This window comes from Podarcis erhardii (assembly GCF_964252035.2).
Source record: "Podarcis erhardii genome assembly, chromosome: 3".
NCBI lineage: Eukaryota > Metazoa > Chordata > Lepidosauria > Squamata > Lacertidae > Podarcis > Podarcis erhardii.
The window spans coordinates 15,682,423-15,702,110 of NC_138507.1; the positions used below are offsets into that span (position 1 = coordinate 15,682,423).

At 43.8% G+C, this 19,688-nt stretch overlaps 1 protein-coding gene across 8 annotated transcripts in view; it reads right to left on the minus strand.

The window, feature by feature from the left end:
- SEL1L2 (SEL1L2 adaptor subunit of SYVN1 ubiquitin ligase) overlaps positions 1 to 19,688 on the minus strand; it is a 51,172-nt gene that overhangs the window by 23,707 nt on the left and 7,777 nt on the right. For 7 of the 8 annotated variants that reach the window (XM_081857069.1, XM_081857068.1, XM_081857066.1 and 4 more), the window contains exons 2-4: positions 13,008 to 13,057; positions 7,771 to 7,825; positions 1,976 to 2,072 (exon numbers count right to left, since the gene is read on the minus strand). In XM_081857069.1, coding sequence (XP_081713195.1) covers positions 1,976 to 2,072; positions 7,771 to 7,825; positions 13,008 to 13,057 — 202 coding nt within the window. The remainder of the gene's footprint in view (positions 1 to 1,975; positions 2,073 to 7,770; positions 7,826 to 13,007; positions 13,058 to 19,688) is intronic. The other variant, XM_081857070.1, reaches the window with a different exon arrangement.

Genomic DNA, 19,688 nt, shown 5'->3' on the forward strand with positions numbered 1-19,688 from the left:
TTGACCAGGCCGTCTTAAGCATATGCAGTACTGGGGTGCAAAGAGCTGGGGTGCAAAGAGTTTACCTTTAGAATGGTTGCGGGGCGCAGGGACTCACAGGTGTGCCAGCGCTCCATGCACAGGAGTGTACATAGGTGGGTGTGGGTTCCATGCTGGGGGGGGGGGCAAAATGTTGGGCAGCACAGTCACCGCACTGTCCGCCCGCTGCCTCCCCCCTGCTGCATGGCGGCTAACTGCTGCATGTGCAGCGCTCAGAGCACTGTGTAACGTTGTGGGCGCTGTGCAACGCATCCTGTTGCATGCGCCAAGCTGCGGGTTCCTTTGCTGGCTTTTCCACTGTTGGAACATGCTCCCAGCACTGCCCAACATGGGGTGCCAGCGCAGAAGAACGGGGAAGGCAAGTGGCAGCAGAGGAAAGATCTTCGGATGGGATTCATGTGCTCATATTTGTCCGGTTTTGTTGCCGCCATTGGCGCTGTTCGCATGCGGTGGATCCCATCTGGAGATGTTTCCTCTGCTGCCGCTTGCATTCCCCATCGTTCTGTGCCAGCACCTTATGTTGGGTGGCACTGGGAGCGTGCGCCAAAAGCAGAAAAGCCAGTGTGGTGTAGTGGTTAAGAGCGGTAGACTCGTAATCTGGTGAACAGGGTTGCATCCCCGCTCCTCCACATGCAGCTGCTGGGTGACCTTGGGCTAGTCACACTTCTTTGAAGTCTCTCAGCCTCACTCACCTCACAGAGTGTTTGTTGTGGGGGAGGAATGGAAAGGAGATTGTTGGCCGCTTTGAGATTCCTTAGGGTAGTGATAAAGCGGGATATCAAATCCAAACTCTTCTTCTTCTTCAAAGGAACCCACAGCTCGGCGCACGCAACAGGATGCATTGTGCAGTGCCCACAACATTATGCAGCGCTCCAGGCGTGGCACCGAAACAGTTAGCCGCCATGCAGCTGGGGCAAGAGCCGACAGCCGAGCGGAGCGGAGAAGAGACCGTTGGAGCGCCGTGGGCTCTTCTGCTGCGGGCAGCTCGATGTGAGTTTGGGGGCAAGAGTTGGAGTCCGGGGAAGAGCCGCCCGCAGCAGAAGAGCCCGCGGTGCTCCAACGGGCTCTGCTCCGCTCAGCTGTCAGTGGGTCTTCCCCTGACTTCAACGCTTGGCCCCGGATTCTCGGCCTGGCGCCCCTAGCGCCAATGGTTAAGATGGCCCTGACCACAGAGAATCTCAAATCAGGAAAAAGACTGAACATAGCTGTGATTTTCCTTGGAAGCCTATTGGGACTGAAGCAGAGCCTAAGTACAGTTTGCTGCTCCCCTCCCTGTTTAATACTAGTTATGTTTAGTACAAAGAAGCATGACATGATATGGTGTCCTGCCATTGTCCCATTCATTTGCTGGTGTTTGCAGGCCGCATGGAAACACTGAACATGGAATGTAATACAGGTTAAGTACTTAATTCCTTCCGGAGGTCCGTACTTAACCTGAAACTGTTCTTAACCTGAAGCACCACTTTAGCTAATGGGGCCTCCTGCTGTCACCGCGCTGCCGGAGCACGATTTCTGTTCTTATCCTGAAGCAAAGTTCTTAACCTGAAGCACTATTTCTGGGTTAGCGGAGTCTGTAACCTGAAGCATATGTAACCTGAAGCGTATGTAACCCGAGGTATCACTGTATTATGTGTTTATTTCACCAAACATTACATGGGGCAGATGTGGGTTGACACATGGCTGATTATAAAAGGACCTCTCCCTAGGTGTGCTTCATAAGCCTATCACTGCAAATCTCTACAAGAAAAACTCACTCTTGCATTGGCAATAGAACCATACAAATTAATAGCAAAGGGCGAAACATGGCCACATGTACCTGTTCCATCCTTCTAAAGTCACCAAGAGAGACTGCGCCAGCCATGTGCCAGACCTGCACTTAAACCGATTAATGCCTTCTCTGGGACTGTGTTAGCAAAACAGCTAAGCCTACACTTACTTTTCTGTATCTTCTTTGTTTTTGGAATGCTTAAGTATTTTGAGGCTTCTCTGATAAAACTGACGACCTTTGTCCTTTCTTTCCACCTCCTCTTCCACTAGAAATGTGACCAGAAAAAACATTGTGATGCAACTCCACGATGTATCGCCAGAGATTTAAATCATGCGCTCTTTTGATAGGGTGCATGTAATAAGCAACATTTCTGTTTTCGAATTCCGGTGAACGCTAGAGTGGAATTTAAATATAAGGTTTCAAATAAGATTTGCGCATGAATTGAGCCACCCTTAAAGCACAATGCATTTGATGTAATACAGTATGTGGTTACTAAAGATAGCTTATACTGCCAAGCCCCATTAAGCATTTATGAATCCCCTTCACTGAAAGCACTAGAGTTAGGGCCTTAACCCACCTACCCATTACAAGTTTAAATAGGAGTGCATTGTGCCATAGCAATGAGTGGCATTTATATTCTCAAACCTTGATGATTTCTAATTGTTTCCATGGCTCTCATCCCATCTCCTGTCTGCTTTCAAAGTTCATTGGCCCTTTCTCTTAGATACATACCCTTCCACTTCCTCCAACACATACACAATATTTCACAAAAGCATACATGTTGGGTTTTTCCCCCAACAAGTAGTAGCCTTTCTTTTTGGCCCCAAGGCTCTCATCATTCTCTCTGAAATCTCATCTCTTCCTCCATCACTCTAGCAGCCAAATCAAATGAGTCATAGGGATTTTGTGGCCAGATCTCCCATCATTTTTCATTTCCATTCTAAAACAGCCATGCAGAGGCTCTGAATTTTTTGATTAGAACATGGCACCAGGAGAGAAAGTGTTCAACCCTTACCCCCTACAGTTTCCCTAGTCTAAATTCCCTTTCCTCAAAGCTGTTGTTATTAACTCCACTGAGCGAAATATACACTTGACTTCCCCAGTATTTTTTTTCATCAGTAGGACAAGTATCAGCTACAGAGAGGAGTGAAATGTTGGACTTAACTTCAGATAGACTTCAAAGTAATAATAAAATGAATCAGTTTTGATCGCAGATATCTCACACTGTGCCTACTTTGGTTTTAAGATGCTGTTTCTTCATTGGAGTGACAGTGGGGGAGTCACTTTTCTGAGGTGTCATTCCTAGACACTGCTGCAACATTTAAAGGCCCTAAATCATGTGGTCAGGGCTAACCACACAATTTCTTCCCTTCAGATTATGTTTGCTTGGGAAAGGTCTACTCAACTATCCGCATCTAAATTGAGGAGGGCAATTAAACAGGAGGAGGGCAACCTCAATCTGCCCTCAGCCTCCACTTCCTGCCTTCTTATTTACATCCCGTCCAAGGGGCAGGCACTGGCTGTCAGCTTTGTCTTCCTTAGTCTCAGTGTTGTCCTTGGAAGGAGGAGGAACAGGACAGAGGCAAAACTAGCATTTGCTGGCTTTGTCCTTCATTTGCTCCAACTTTACCTAGCTTATAGGGGCGCGGGTGGCGCTGTGGGTTAAACCACAGAGCCTAGGACTTGCCGATCAGAAGGTCGGCGGTTCGAATCCCCGTGCTGGGGTGAGCTCCCGTTGCTCGGTCCCTGCTCCTGCCAACCTAGCAGTTCGAAAGCACGTCAAAGTGCAAGTAGATAAGTAGGTACTGCTGTGGTGGGAAGGTAAATGGCGTTTCCGTGCACTGCTCTGGTTCACCAGAAGCGGCTTAGTCATGCTGGCCACATGACCCGGAAGCTGTACGCCGGCTCCCTTGGCCAATAAAGCGAGATGAGCGCTGCAACCCCCGAGTCGGTCACGACTGGACCTAATAGTCAGGGGTCCCTTTACCTTTACCTAGCTTCTGCCTTCTGCCCCACCAGACTCAATGGGCTTTAGCCATCGCTGCCCATAACTGTATATTCATAGGAAACTGCCTTATATGGAGTCAGGCCATTGTCTACACCAGAGCTTTCCAATCTTTTCATGTTGGTGACACCCCTTTTAGCCATGCCTCATTTCGCGACACTGTAATTCAGTTTTACTAGCAAACTGGAGCTTAAACTAACCCCTTTCCAGCACCAGGAGAAGCATGGGGAGCGTTCGCGCAACACACCTACACACTGCAGCCGACACACCAATGTGTCGTGACAGTTTGGGAAGCTCTGGTTTACACACAATGGCAGCAGCTGCCTACTGTCTTAGAAAAAGGTCTTTCTGAGTCCCACCTGAAGATACCAAGGACTGAACCAGAGGCCTTTTTGCGGGCAAAGCGTGTACTCTACTACTGAGTTACGTTCCTTGAAGAATAAGAAGAAAGGCTGGCATAATTTTATCCTCCGCAATTGTCAGGCACTGGGCAAATTCGAATTTATTTATCACACTTAGTTAAAACAAACACCTCATAGTTATGCACAGCTAGAATGGTACACAAACTGGCTTCTGTCCCTAACTAATGCACCATCTTGTGCTTGACAAGTAGAGCATGCCATTCTGAAAGAGAGTGTCCACTAGCAACAAATATGTTGTAAGTGTCTAATACTAACTATCTATAAGGCACATGGGATCATGCTGACATAGTGAGCTTGGTGATGGCTATAATGCTACTGGTGCTTGCCTGCATTTAGGCTAGGAAATAGGTTGGGCAGTGTTCTGAGCAGAAAAAGGCTTTCTTTCTTTCTTTCTTTCTTTCTTTCTTTCTTTCTTTCTTTCTTTCTTTCTCTGTCTACAGCACAGGGGAGGATTTGTTGTAATTGTGTAGGCAAAGCGTAAACCTACTTTCCCTGCATGCTGTGTTCATGGGGGGGGGGGAGAAATCACTCACACACCTGTAATTTATTTTATTTAAACCATGACATGATTGGGAGGGACACAACTAGTGTCATGTGCATGGTCATTGCCAGGAGTTGGGGGGGGCAGGCCTTTTGTTGGGGGGGGCAGAATCTCAGTTTGCTATGTATTTTTATTGGTTTTTATTGGTTGGGGGGGGCAGCTGCCCCTCCTTGCCCCCCACCCCCGTTGCACCCATGCTCATGTATAATTAAACTCTTAGGAATGTGGAATCAAAACTCTAGTGCTTATGAAGTTAAAAATGGACGTCTTCTATAAGGTGAGCTGAATGGGGTTCTGCGATTCATAACTAGATATTTATAAAGTGTCAAAGAAAGTTCTGGATAAAGTTTGCATCCATTCACAAATTGCTGACCATTTCATTGTCCGACCTAGTTTCCCCAGTTCTGTCAGCGCTTCTTGCTCCCAAATGTTTTTGCTCTTCTGATATGAGCAAAAATAGCCAGTCATGCCACATTTTGCATTCTTTTAAAACATGCATTCAAGTTGACAAGCACATCTTCATGGATTCCTATTTTTCAGTGGAAAATCAATATTGACTTTTTTTTAAAAAAAGCATGAGCTTCCAAAGATGTGTTTTTTTTGTGGTGGTTATTATCTAACTTATGTGAAATGATCAATATACTATTGTGGTTTTTTGTGGTGGTTATTATCTAACTTATGTGAAATGATCAATATACTATTCCTTATTTTAATTAAGAGTAAGAAAATTCGCATTGAGATTATGATGTTGATTATCAGCTAACATTCTAACAGTGCAATCGTAGATGTGTCTGCTCAGATGTTAAGTCCTGCTGAATTCATTGGGACTTACTCCCAGATATGTGTGTATAGGATTGCAGGCTGACCTGGGAGTAAGTTCCACAGAACTCAATGAGGTTCACTTTCAGGTAGATATGCAATTGTGATGTAGCAGTATTTTATATTAGATTCCCTCTCTGCTGTTAGCTCTTGGCTGGCCTTGAAAAAGATGCATGTATTCATTTAAGACTGGCACTGGGGAAAAGTTGTGCTCTTGTGCCTTCAATAGCTGTGTGGCATACATTCAACATGTTAAACATTTCTAGTATATAAATACAAATATAGGAAAACCTTCCCCTGTTCAGATTCTGTCAGACATTTTATTACATGTGTATCTACTGATTTATTTTTGAGTCCTCCTCTCCACCTGAGAAAGAGAGCACAAATTTGCATGTGATGCAAAGCATGTGCAAATTTTATACAAATCTGTGCTCTCTTTTTGCAAATGGTTTAGAGGGCCCGATCCACATACAGGGTACTGGGCACACAAAAATTCCTATTGGCACCCCTGATAGAACATTGTCTCATTATGCTTTCATTTTGCCAACCCTGAACTGAGTGAGATTTTACAGCAGAGTCGTGAGAAAACTGGGTAGGGAGATTTTATTATTTTTCTATTGAAAACATTTTTTAAAAAATTACAGTGGTACCTTGGTCTATGAAGAGCCCTGTTAACGAACTATTCAGTGAATGAACTCCGCAAAACCGGAAGTAGGTATTCTGGTTAGCGAACTTTGCCTAGGAAGCCGAACAGAAGCTGAATGGTGGAAGGGCACTGGCAGTGGGAGGCCTCAGTAGGGAAAGTGCACCTCGGTTTAAGAACGCTTTGGTTTAAGAACGGACTTAAGTTCGTAACGAATTAAGTTCGTAAACCAAGGTACCACTGTACTGATTCAGAAAGCTTTTACAGCTCAAATTTTGCCTAAATTTTGCCTAAATTTTGCCTGGGAGCTAGGGGCACTGTCATACAGTGGTTCCGCTCCTTCCTCCTGGGCCGTGTTCAGAGAGTGGTGGTGGGGGATGAGTGTTCAGACCCCTGGGCTCTCACTTGTGGGGTGCCTCAGGGTTCTGTCCTCTCCCCCATGCTTTTCAACATTTACATGCAGCCGCTGGGAGAGATCATCAGGAGGTTTGGGCTGGGTGTTCATCAGTATGCGGATGATACCCAGCTCTACCTCTCTTTTAAATCAGAACCAGTGAAGGCGGTGAAGGTCCTGTGTGAGTGCCTGGAGGTGGTTGGAGGATGGATGGCGGCTAACAGATTGAGGTTGAATCCTGACAAGACAGAAGTGCTGTTTTTGGGGGACAGGAGGCGGGCAGGTGTGGAGGATTCCCTGGTCCTGAATGGGGTAACTGTGCCCCTGAAGGACCAGGTGCGCAGCCTGGGAGTCATTTTGGACTCACAGCTGTCCATGGAGGCACAGGTCAAATCTATGTCCAGGGCAGCTGTTTACCAGCTCCATCTGGTACGTAGGCTGAGACCCTATCTGCCTGCGGACTGTCTCGCCAGAGTGGTGCATGCTCTGGTTATCTCCCGCTTGGACTACTGCAATGCACTCTACGTGGGGCTACCTTTGAAGGTGACTCGGAAACTACAACTAATCCAGAATGCGGCAGCTAGACTGGTGACTGGGGGCGGCCGCCGAGACCATATAACACCGGTCTTGAAAGACCTACATTGGCTCCCAGTACGTTTCCGAGCACAATTCAAAGTGTTGGTGCTGACCTTTAAAGCCCTAAATGGCCTCGGTCCAGTATACCTGAAGGAGCGTTTCCACCCCCATCATTCTGCCCGGACGCTGAGGTCCAGCGCCGAGGGCCTTCTGGTGGTTCCCTCAATGCGAGAAGTAAAGCTACAGGGAACCAGGCAGAGGGCCTTCTCGGTAGTGGCGCCCGCCCTGTGGAACGCCCTTCCAGCAGATGTCAAAGCGATAAACAACTACCTGACATTCAGAAGACATCTTAAGGCAGCCCTGTTCAGGGAAGTTTTTAACGTGTGATATTTTATTGTATTTTTGCTTTCTATGGAAGCCGCCCAGAGTGGCTGGGGAGGCCCAGCCAGATGGGCGGGGTATAAATAATAAATTATTATTATTATTATTATTAACACTCCGAGAGAACATACAAAAGATCTGAGGGAGTAGGAGACAGTTAAGCTTTGAATTGAAATGATTACCTTCTGATGAAAATGAATCTTGAACTGTTAATCTTTTACTCTTGCTCAGGGTCTCCTGCAAGAAAATGAATTTATATATTAAATCTATCTTCAAAATTGAAAGAAATCGTTGTCTGGTCAGGTCCTAGAATCTGCTTAGTTGCTCATAAAGGGTTTGTCTACACTTCCGCTTGTCCCATGTCGAGAAAGCATGGGTCTGAGTAATTTCCTGCTTGTTCCATGCTTTATAGGCCTGGGTCTGAGCAGTTTCACAGTAGGCATTTAAACAATTTTTTTTAATGGCTGTTGCAGAACTACGCTTTCTTTACAAATAAGTAGAATTAAGTGGTTTTTAATTTTGCCCAGATGACATTGCATACATCCCACATTGCTGTGGAGCATGTTATGTAATGTCACTTGAGGGATGATATGCAAAATGTGCTCATCTTGAGTGCCTCTTCTTTCACTTTTAACAAAATTCAATTGTTTTTTAATCATGCTTTGCTTCATTTCCAGCTCAAAAATGAGCTTTAGCTATTCACACTCAAAATTGTATTTCAGTTATTTGATTTGATCAACCTGAGCATAATCATCAGAGGCAACTTTTATCCCCAGTCAAGGTTTTTTATTTGCATGAAATGATTCATTTTGCAGCAGCTTCTTTTATTTTCCCTAGAAGGGATTTTGCATTGAGAATAAGAAACAACTATTCATCAGCTATATCATCTATCACTTAGGCTGTGTAAGTCAAAGTCAACTTTGCTGAAGGCAGTAGGCAGAAAGCACTCAGCAGAATGAAGTTACTGTGACCGTTTGGGAAGACTTCCGGTCGGCGCCAGCGATTAATGGCGGACTTCTCCCGGAGCTCCGAGAGAAGTCTGCTCCGCGGGTTCGGGTCCTGCCACTACGGCGAAGCGGGGACCCTTAGAAATCACAGGCAGTGAGTGAAGCCTGTGAACAAGGAGGCTCAGCGGGTGCCTTTGGGTTTTCCCCGAACCGCGAAGGAGCCTTTTTAAAGGCTTCGGAACAGTCGCGGGGGGAGCGCGGCACTGAGAGCTGCTACCCAGTCCGTGGAGCAAAGCCGCATCGCCATTATCGGAGAGCGCTGATTTCTTCCGGCAAATTGGATTTAAGAGCAACTACTCGTGAGTAGGATCAAAAAGCTTAAATTGGACTTAAGATTTAATAAATTTGGAATATCGTCACGGGAAAGGTACAAAAAGGAAGTCTGCCTTTCCCGAGCTGTAGATACTATAAAGCAAAGAGACTGCTAAACTGTAACCTTTGAAGATTGTATTCTGCGCAAGTGTAACTCATTGATAAAAAGTAAGACTTAACCCCCCCCCCCCATTTAGCTGGCAGGAGCGGTGGGGGAGAATTCCTGCTGAAAGTGAACTGCCTGCATGAAAGGAGAAGAGGAAAATACATCCACTGTTTTTGCATCCTGGGGGAGGACTGCTTTGAAAGGGATAAAGACCTGTGAACTGTGGAATAACTTTGTGAACTTTGTTGAACTTTGTTGAAAGATACAGTATTTGAGGACTGTTTTTCAAACTGTTACATATCTGCAACTACTTAGAAAAGAGCTGGAACTAGGGCTTCTTTCCCTCCAGGAAGAGCTAGGGGGGGATTTGGAAAGAGTATTTTTGTTTTAAAAGACTGTGAAACTAAGTTGGGAATCCCCCCCCCCCAGAGGAGACTTTGTTACCTTTTGAAATAACTAAGCTACTAGAAGCTCAGCCACTGGAAATTTCCTATTGAAAACAAACTTTTAAGTCTGGGACTGACCTTGGCTGGGCATGATAGTGGCATGGCAAATGGCAAAGGAAAGATAGAACCACTTCAGGAGAAAAGCCTCAGATCCGGCAGACAATACAGGGTTGATACTTCACAGCAAAGAAGGGCCTCACTGACAGGAGTAGCTGCAGCCTCACAAACAAAATCTAAAACTATGTCATCAGAAGATGTTTTGACTAAAGCACTGGAAAAAATAAATGAATTTTTGGAACTTCTTACGAGGCAAGGGAGTGATACAAGTAAACAAGTTGCAGAAACAAATAAAAAGCTAGCTGAGATCTCAGCAAAACTTGATCTGAACACTTCAAGTATAAAAGAATTGGGAACGCAAGTTAATGCTAACGCTCAAAATATTGGGAAACTTTTAGAAGAATCAGCTACTACTAGAAAGATTGCCGAGGAGGCAAAGGAACTTGCAACTGCAACGCAAGAGAGAATACCACCGGTTGTTAAGAAACTGGTGGACCATGATTTGTCCTTTGCTATGTTAGACCTACAAAGAAAAGAATGGAATTTAAGATTGAGATTTGTACCAGAAAAAGAACAGGATAACTTGGTGGACTTTCTCACAAAAGAGTTTCTTGAATTTTGGCAAGAGGGCCTGGGGGAGGATGAAGTAAAGATTGTGAGTGCATTTAGACTTGGAATAAGACAAAAAAAGAACAAGGCAAGAGACTGTTTGATTACTTTGAGATCAAAGGAAGAAAGAGATAAAATTTTAAATCTGCACTACCAAAAATTACTGGAAATTGAAGATTCTTCTGTGGAGATTTTTAAGGACATACCTAAGCCTATTTTGGATGCAAGAGGTGATTACAGAGATCTGGTTACACTATTGAAGAAAAGCAGAATCTTCTTTAGGTGGGAATTCCCCCAAGGCCTGTCTTTTAAATATAGAGGGGGAAAAATAAGAATAAAGACACTGAGTGATAAAGACAAATTTTTGAGAGACCACGAAGAAGATCTTCTGAAGGAGGTGGAGGCTGGAGAGGAAGCAATACCACCGGGAAAAGGAATCTTGGACTTAGCAAACTTATCGTTTGGATTGAACTAATGAATGCTAGAATTGACATGGGTTTAAAAATTATGTGGTTTACAGAGGTTTGATTAGAGAAAACGAACAGAATTGCTAAAAGTTATGGGAAATAAGGGAATGGATTTGCTGATTAGATAATGAAATTAGAATGCAGAAGGGGGAGGTATGAGGAGGTCGACGAAATTAGGTTTAAGAAAATAAGGATTGAAATTATACTCGTTTACTGTTTTAATGTTTGTTTTCTTTGTCTGTGTATGTGTATGTTGTTTTTTCTTATGATTGTGTAAACTTCAATAAATATCATTTAAAAAAAAAAAGAAGTTACTGTGACCGTTTGGAATGAAGCAAGAACTTAACAAGGAAACACAAAAATCTCATAGCATGGAGAAACATAGCTAATAAGTTCTGAGCTCACCTGTATGTTTAGCACAGCAACATATAAACAGCAAAAACAAACAGGGATGGGCATCATTCTTCCACATAATATAAACAACTATTGTTATTTTAAAAGGTTTACAAACCACTCACATTATAAAACATTAGAATAGTGTATAGAAAACCAAAAATACATCTAAAACATACACCAGAAACAATACAGCTAAGATAACACAGTACAACACCAGAAGATGACCAGCGGACAGCAATTAAATATTTATGTCAGAAAAGGCTTGGGTAAATAAAGGTCTGGAGCATGTTATCTGAAAGAGTAGATGCTTGGAACATGCCTTATCTCATAAGGTGATAAATTCCACATTAAAAGGGCCACAACACTGGTGGACACAAGGTGAATACCCAGAACTGTTGGAATCGCTAGGAGGTAGGGATGGAATCCTTAGGTCGGATACCAAAGTGATCTAATCTGGGAAGATCATAAGATGGATCAGATAATGAAGTCCACTTTAGAATCTCCAGTCTGTGGATTCTGGCTGCCTGCACCAGGTGGTCTGAGGGCACTGGAGGCATGCATGTTTTGCTGCACATTTCTGTTATGTACTGAAGTTCTCACCCTGGGCCAGCAGGGGGATACTGTAGATAGTTATGCAAATGAAGGATCGAAAGTGACGTTCAGTGATTGGATAGTTTGTATGCAAAAGAAGGATCGAAAGTGACGTTCAGTGATTGGATAGTTGGTATGCAAATGAAGGATCGAAAGTGATGTTCAGTGATTGGATAGTTTGTATGCAAATGAAGGATCGAAAGTGACGTTCAGTGATTGGATAGTTTGTATGCAAATGAAGGATTGAAAGTGACGTTCAGTGATTGGATAGTTTTAGAAAGTTGCTATAGTTACGTTGTTCTGGAGCTCTATATAAGCAAGCTGACTGAGCTCCTCAGTTCAGTTCTGTTCTGGCCTTTGAATAAACAAGAGCTGTTTGAAGAATCGCTGTGTCGTCTGATATGTTCGCCCACAACTTAACAATATCCCTCTGAGAGCAACAGACCATTAATTCCCATTGTTCCCAAGGAGGACTTGCTCTGTAACAGTTGCAGATCTTGGGGTCTCAAATTTCAGTGGCGCCTCTCTATCTCCTGCACTCCATTGCAGTACACCTTGCAGCATCCCTGAAACTCCACACCCAGTGCGACTGAACTGGCTGTGCTCCCCCAAATACACCTGTCTGTACTGTAATTTAAAGTTCATAGAGGCGAGGACCCCACACATTTTGAATTGTGTTTCAGAGCCTGTGGGAAGCTGAAAGTCTTACTTCTACATGGAGTTTCTTAGAAAATTACTTTCGCATTTCTGTGGATATTTTAAAGGATCCTTTGGGGGATCCACAAAGTTTAGGATCCAGCAGATTCTAGCCACTGTGGGTTGTGCCACAAAACACCTTATTTTGTGGCTTTCTGCTTGCTACTGCAGGTGTCAGAATGGCCAATCGTAGCTTTCTACCTGCTGAGGCAAAACTGGAGCCTCCACCATGGCAGAGACTTCCAACAGTATTCCTCTCTGCTCGTGGAGGCTGGTAGAGAGGCAACTATGTGTCATCCTAATTCAGCCACTCAACCATCAAGGGGAAGGGGATTAGGATTACATCCCTAATCTGGATCCAACCAAATGCATTTTAACATTGTCAGGATGGATAGTTCATCATGTGCACCGTACAAAACACATTTTTGTATCATTCAATCTATTACTAGTTTGGGGCAATAACCTTGACTTCAAGAACTGTCTTACTCAGCATGTTGTTATTTCCAAGTACATATCTCTTTTCTTTTCAATTATTTACTTTCTCTTTCCTTATCTAGTGATTTACCCAATAGTAGATTGAATCTTCATGCTATTTATACTGGTCTCATACAGAAAAGAGCCATGTGCTAAAATCTGTTATTTGTTGTTTATTTTAATATACTTTAAGAAGCACAATAAAAATGCAATTCATATACAAACAAAGCAGTTTTTGAAAAGGCGGTAGTGTTTTACCTCTTTTGAAATGTTAACTCCTCTCTTATTCTGAAGAATTTCTTCTGATTCTGAAAACAATAAAGACATCAAATAGAGTACAACTTTTAACAAAAAGGTGTTACAGAGAAAAAAGAACATTTTACAGTAAAACAAAGGAAGCCATCTTGGTCCACACACACACAAAAACAAAAAACAAAACCCACAACTAGACAGGACTTTTACAAAGAAATTGGTCCTTCTTGAACCTCCTTCAGATTAAAAAAAGAGAGGAAAGAATAAGAAATAATAGAATGAGAACTAATAAAGGCCCAGGAGATTGTCTGGTATTCCTTAACTCAAGGCTACTGAAGGATAAGATATTACAAAAAAGTAATCAATGTAAATTGACGGTAGACGAGTTTGTAACCTGAAAGAGTCATTAAGGATTCAGTTTCAACCTCAGGATCTCTTTCAAAAATGTAGAGCATTGTATGTGCCAAAATGAGCATTAAAATGAATTGGAGCAGGGTTGCTAACAGTGGCTAAGAACTGTACATTCTTTCAGGCTTCCTCCTGCAATCCCCTATGCTGCCTGAAAATCTGCTTTGGAGGGTTGTGGGACCCTCTGGATCAACATGGAAGATGGTAGTGGGGGTTACAGGGAGAAGGGGAAATAGTTGGAAATTATTTCCCTTTCTCTTCCTCCATTGTGGAGCCTCCACTGGATCTCAGTAATGCTCATCAACAAAAGGAGCCCTTCCATTTGCAGAACAGTAGGTCAGGATCTAACCCTTTAAAATACCGTATTTTTCGCTCTATAAGACACACTTTTCCCCTCCTAAAAAGTAAGGGGAAATGTGTGAGCGTCTTATGGAGCGAATGCAGGCGGGAGGCTCTGCTCAGCGCTCCCTTTAAAGAGCCGCGTGGAGTGTGTGGGGGGCTCTTCGGGGCTTTTCCCTGAGGAGGGAGGGCTACCCTTCTTCCTCCTTGGGGAAAAGCCCCCAAGAGCCGCACACACACTCCGTGCGCTCTTTAAAGGAAGTGCGGCTCTTGGGGGAGCCTTAGCCGCGAGCAGCCTCTCCCAGGCAAGGAGAGCCTTCATCGCACCAATCCCTCTTGCCCTCCTGGCTTCAGGGATAGCCCCGCAAAGCCTCCTGAGCGAAGAGGGAGGAGCGCTCCCTCTTAGCTCAGGATGCTTTGCGTTGCTTTCTTATTTCTTGTTTTCCTCCCCTAAAAACTAGGTGCGTCTTATGGTCCGGTGCGTCTAATAGAGTGAAAAATATAATATAATATTATATATTATATATTAATATAATATAATGTAATGTAATGTAATGTAATGTAATGTAATGTAATATTATAATAATATAATATAATATAATATAATATAATATAATATAATAATATAATATAATATAATATAATATAATATAATATAATATAATATAATATAATATAATATAATATAATAATATATTGTGCTAACAAGATTTGTTTATTGCTAAGCACATCCCAAACTACCAAATAGGATGGGCACGTACATTGCCTAAAAAAGAAAGGAAATGCATCATATTATAGCATTGGTATGAGTTGGTGAAAGTTATACTTCAAATCGTTGGCTTTCCCTGTCCAGGAAACTGCCTGGCAGAAAAGCCATCAAGAGGTAATCATGGGAATGACCTAGTCATTGACTTAAGAAAAGACACACAGAGAGAACAGATCAGTAAAAAAAAAAGAGAGAGAGAGAGAGAGAGACACTATTCCGCCAGAGTGCAAGTGGGGAAGTTCCAGATTTGCAGTGGACAGTGATGTAAGCGAACGGTAAAAAAGTGTCAGTTTTGCAAGCTGGATTGGGAGGGCAGAGCTCAAGGTGTGCTGTCATTTCATGCTGCAGAGAGGGTCAGACACGGTGCTTAGGGTCTATGAATCCAAGCCTGTAGCAATGGAAGGAGCAGGACCTTCTTGGGTTGAGAACGCTCTGCATTCTCTCCATATAGGCTCAGGTTTCAATAAGACAAAGCATGATATAACAAATAAAGGGAGCAATAAAAAACACTAAAATTCAATAGGAGTATTTAATGGATGGCTATACCATCGCCTGTCTGCAACCACAAATCCAGAGACGCACCACAGTTTGCCTAAATGAGACCTTGGTCCACCCGTGGTCCACGGACCACAATCTGGGAACGCCTGTTATGTACTGAGTTGAATAGGATCCAAACTGCAGCAGTCTGATTGGTCCTAGAACAATAGGATCCAAATTGCAGCAGTCTGATTGGTCCTAGAACAATAGGATTCAGAATGCAGCAGTCTGATTGGTCCTAGAACAATGCAGCAGTATGATTGGTTGGCAGGAGCCACCCAATAATGCTCCAGATATAAGTGAATCCACAACCTGATTGGCTTACAGTAGAATTCCAGAATTAGCCAATCATGTGCAGCCCACTGTGTAAATAATGTATATAAAGCATATACTTTGAGGGGACTTGCATTCATTCCTCCTCACCACTATGAGCTGAATAAAGAGCATGAAATCATTTTGCGACTCTGAGTATATTTCACCCTGACATATTCAACTTTGCTGGGATAAATAGCTTTTCTAGTTTACTGAATTCTCTTAGCTTCTGTATTTGTTTCTAACTTCTCTGTGAAGTGCAGCTGTACTAGAAAGAAAACTGAGCAGCAGAGACTTCTTTCATATACAGTATAATACAAAATGACATTCACATGAACAAACATACCAGCTATAAATTAATACTCTCTTTTGTCTGGAAGCTTAATTTTTATGTTATCTGGCGGACCTAAAATAATTTCTCTGACAAGTTTAATTAGAATAATAAAGCTCTAGGGACCATATAACCGTTTCTCCAGATTCTTGCAGTTATCCAAGCAGACAAAATGAACTTGAAATTACCTAAGGCTGGCAAATACGCAAAGGTTTATGAATGAACAAGATTAACATTAGTTAAAGTGAACCAGTTAGTTAACATTTGTTAGAGTGAACCACTGTCATACATTAGTAAACTTGAGGCAATATTTAGTCCAAGCAAAGTGTTGCGCATTTATCCTAGCAGATCTCTTATTACAGAAGATAATAACATTGTTTGGTAAGCAAAATGAACAAGCAAGTAAAAAACCTAAGAGCTCTTACTATGCTGATACTGGCTCTCCTTTAACTGAAATGTTTACAATGTTAAAAACAGATGCCTACTAATTTCAAACACAGGAAAAGAGCGGCTTTAATGGTCTGATAACAAGCAGAATCTGACAGTGTAGATCACCATGTCAGCCAATGACTGACTACAAGGAAATACTGGTAATTGTTTCAGATACAGGAATTTTTAAAAAACCCTCCAGTTAACAAGGTGCCAATGTGGTTACTAGACTCCTATCATTCTTGACCATTTTTCATGCTGGCTAGGTCTGCACTATACATTTAAAGTACAGTGGTGCCTCGCAAGACGAAATTAATTCGTTCCGCAAGTCTCTTCGTCTTGCGAGTTTTTCGTCTTGCGATGCACGGTTTTCCATAGGAATGCATTGAAAATCAATTAATGCGTTCCTATGGAAACCGCCTTCCCCCGACCTCTTCTGGCGGGCGGCATTTTAAAATCGCCCGGGACAGCGGAGGACTTCTCCGCTGTCCGGGCGATTTAAAAGCCCCTGGGAAGGCAAGCAGGGGGGACAAAGACTTTTGCCCCCCGCCTGCCTTCAGAAGAGGTCCAGGACAGGCTTCGCGGACCTCTCCGCAAGCAGCGGGAGCGCTCCTTGCGGAGAGTTGCCAGCGCGCCCAGGCTTCGCGGCCCCGCCGCCCGGCTTCGGGACATCGTTCCGATGCCAGGCGGCGGGGGGAGGCGTTCCTGCCCCGCCGCCCGGCATCGGGACGATGCCCCGAAGCCGGGCGGCGGGGGGAAGCTTTCCCGCCCCGAAGCCGGGCGGCGGGGGGAGGCTTTCCCGCGCTGAAGCCGGGCGGCGGGGGGAGGCGTTCCCGCCCCGCCGCTCGGCTTCGGGACATCGTTCCGATGCCGGGCGGCGGGGGGAGACTTTCCCGCCCCGCCGCTCGGCTTCGGGACATCGTTCCGATGCCGGGCGGCGGGGGGAGGCGTTCCCGCCTCGCCGCCCGGCATCGGGGCATCCTTCCGAAGCCCGGCGGCGGGAGGAGGTGTCCCCGCCCCGCCGCCAGGCTTCGGAGGAGGTCCGAGGACAGCGGGGAAGACGAGCTGCGCTTCCCCACTGTCCCGGAGATTTCCCTATGGGCTGTCGTCTTGCGAAGCAAGCCCATAGGGAAATTCGTCTTGCGAAGCGCCTCCAAAACGGAAAACCCTTTCGTCTAGCGGGTTTTCCGTCTTGCGAGGCGTTCGTCTTGCGGGGCACCACTGTAGCATCATACCACTTTAAACAGTCTTGTCTTCCCCCAAAGAATCCGAGGAACCGAAGTTTGTTAAGGGTGCTAAGAGTTCTTAGGAGACCCCTATTCCTACCCAACCCGATACAATTCCTAGAGTGGTTTAACAATCAATCCCTGTTCACAGGAAGTTCTGGGAATTGCAGTTCTAGTAGAGGAATAGGAGGTCTCCTATCAACTCTATTAACAAACTACACTTCCCAGGATTCTTTGGGGGAAGATGTGGCTGTTTAAAGTGGTATCCTACTGCTTTAAATGTATAGTGTACCTGGGCACAAATGGCAGACACGCCCTATCATTCATGGAAAGTCCCACACCAGTCAGTTGCCAATTTATTCACGATTAGGATACTCCAGGTGGTGTTCCCTAGGAACAAGCAAATACAGTTGGACCTTGGAAGTGAACGGAATCTGTTCCAGAAGTCCGTTTGACTTCCAAAATGTTCGAAAACCAAAGCACGGTTTCTGATTGGCTGCCGGAAGCTCCTGCGGCCAATTGGAAGCTGCAGAAGCCCCGTTGGACGTTCGGCTTCCAAAAGAAAGTTTTAAAACCGGAATAGTCACTTCCGGGTTTCGATCGTTCAGGAGCCAAAACGTTCGAGAACGTTTGACTTCCAAGGTACGGCTGTATGTCGATTTTGGCTTCTTTCCATTTCTCACATTTCCAAGTTTGGTTTGCCACATTTCCACAAATGGTTTCAAATTTTTTTTGAGGGGAGGGCAAAGGCTTCATTAAAATTAACCAGCATTTTAGGGCAAATTTCTCTTAATACATTCAAATGCAATTTTACGTCATATACAGATATTTGCAAGGCAATTCCCCCCAATATAATACACATTTATATGCACACTTTACCTTAGTATATGCATTTTTGTACACTCTACTTGGCTGGAGAATTGCATATGGCTAATGGATGTTTCAGTTCCCTATTGTTTTGGTTAGCGTGGATAGGTAAGTTCACCTTTAAATGCAAACTGAACTGAATACAGTGGTACCTTGGGTTAAGTACTTAATTCATTCCGGAGGTACGTTCTTAACCTGAAACTGTTATTAACCTGAAACTGTTCTTAACCTGAAGCACTTTAGCTAATGGGGCCTCCTGCTGCTGCCGCACTGCCGGAGCATGATTTCTGTTCTTATCCTGAAGCAAAGTTCTTAACCTGAAGCACTATTTCTAGATTAGCGGAGTCTGTAACCTGAAGAGTATGTAACCTGAAGCGTATGTAACCCGAGGTACCACTGTATGTGTCTCCCATCCATGGTGTCAGCTCTACTTTCTACTCATTATGGAAACCTTTCCCCAGCATTTTAATAGACTGAAAAGCTAGTAGAATTACATCAGGCTAAATTATTCTGACAGCATCAAATGTCATGTGGGTTTCTTTTTTGGAGGGGGGGGGTGTAGTAGACTTATAGAGTTGAGGAAACAGATTCTACAGAGAAATGGCAGACTCTACAAAACACAGTCACCAAATGTGAAGATACAACACCAATGTATAAAACTGGATAAAAGACCCATCAAATGCTCTTGGTTGTTGTTGTTGTTATTATTACTACTATTACTACTACAGTGGTACCTCGGGTTACAGACGCTTCAGGTTACAGACTCCGCTAATCCAGAAATAGTACCTTGGGCTAAGAACTTTGCTTCAGGATGAGAACAGAAATGGTGTGGTTGGTGCGCAGCGGCAGCAGCAGGCCCCATTGGCTAAAGTGGTACCTCAGGTTAAGAATAGCTTCAGGTTAAGAACGGACCTCCGGAACGAATTAAGTACGTAACCAGAGGTACCACTGTATAACAGTTTTCACTTTGCTTTGCTTTACTCTTTGGTTAATAAGGTATACTGTGGATGCTTCCACACAACTTATTTCAAAGCATTATATTTTAAGGAGGAAGAAATAGTTTTACATGGCCAGTGGATTTTCTGTACACCAACTTGATCATTAAATCATACAAATTAGACTGAAGAGGCAGAAAATATATACAATGTGACAATGAAGTAGCCCCTTCTTTTGAAGAAACTTTGTATTTTAATTACAAAGATTCCTGCATGAAAAACACCACACTTGAACAGCACAAAAAACACCTTTAAGTTCACTGGGACTTGCTCCTAGGTATGATTTCAGCCTTAACTGGGAACAGAAATGCAGACATTTATGCTAAAACATACAACTCTGGTCAAAGCTTGCGACTTTCAGTTTCAGTTAACAATCCTTTAAAAATATGTTATGATAACCAATATTAGGATTTCCACATAACTGTAATAGCTACACAATAGGCAGAAATCTAACAGGTACAGCTTTTCCTAATAGAA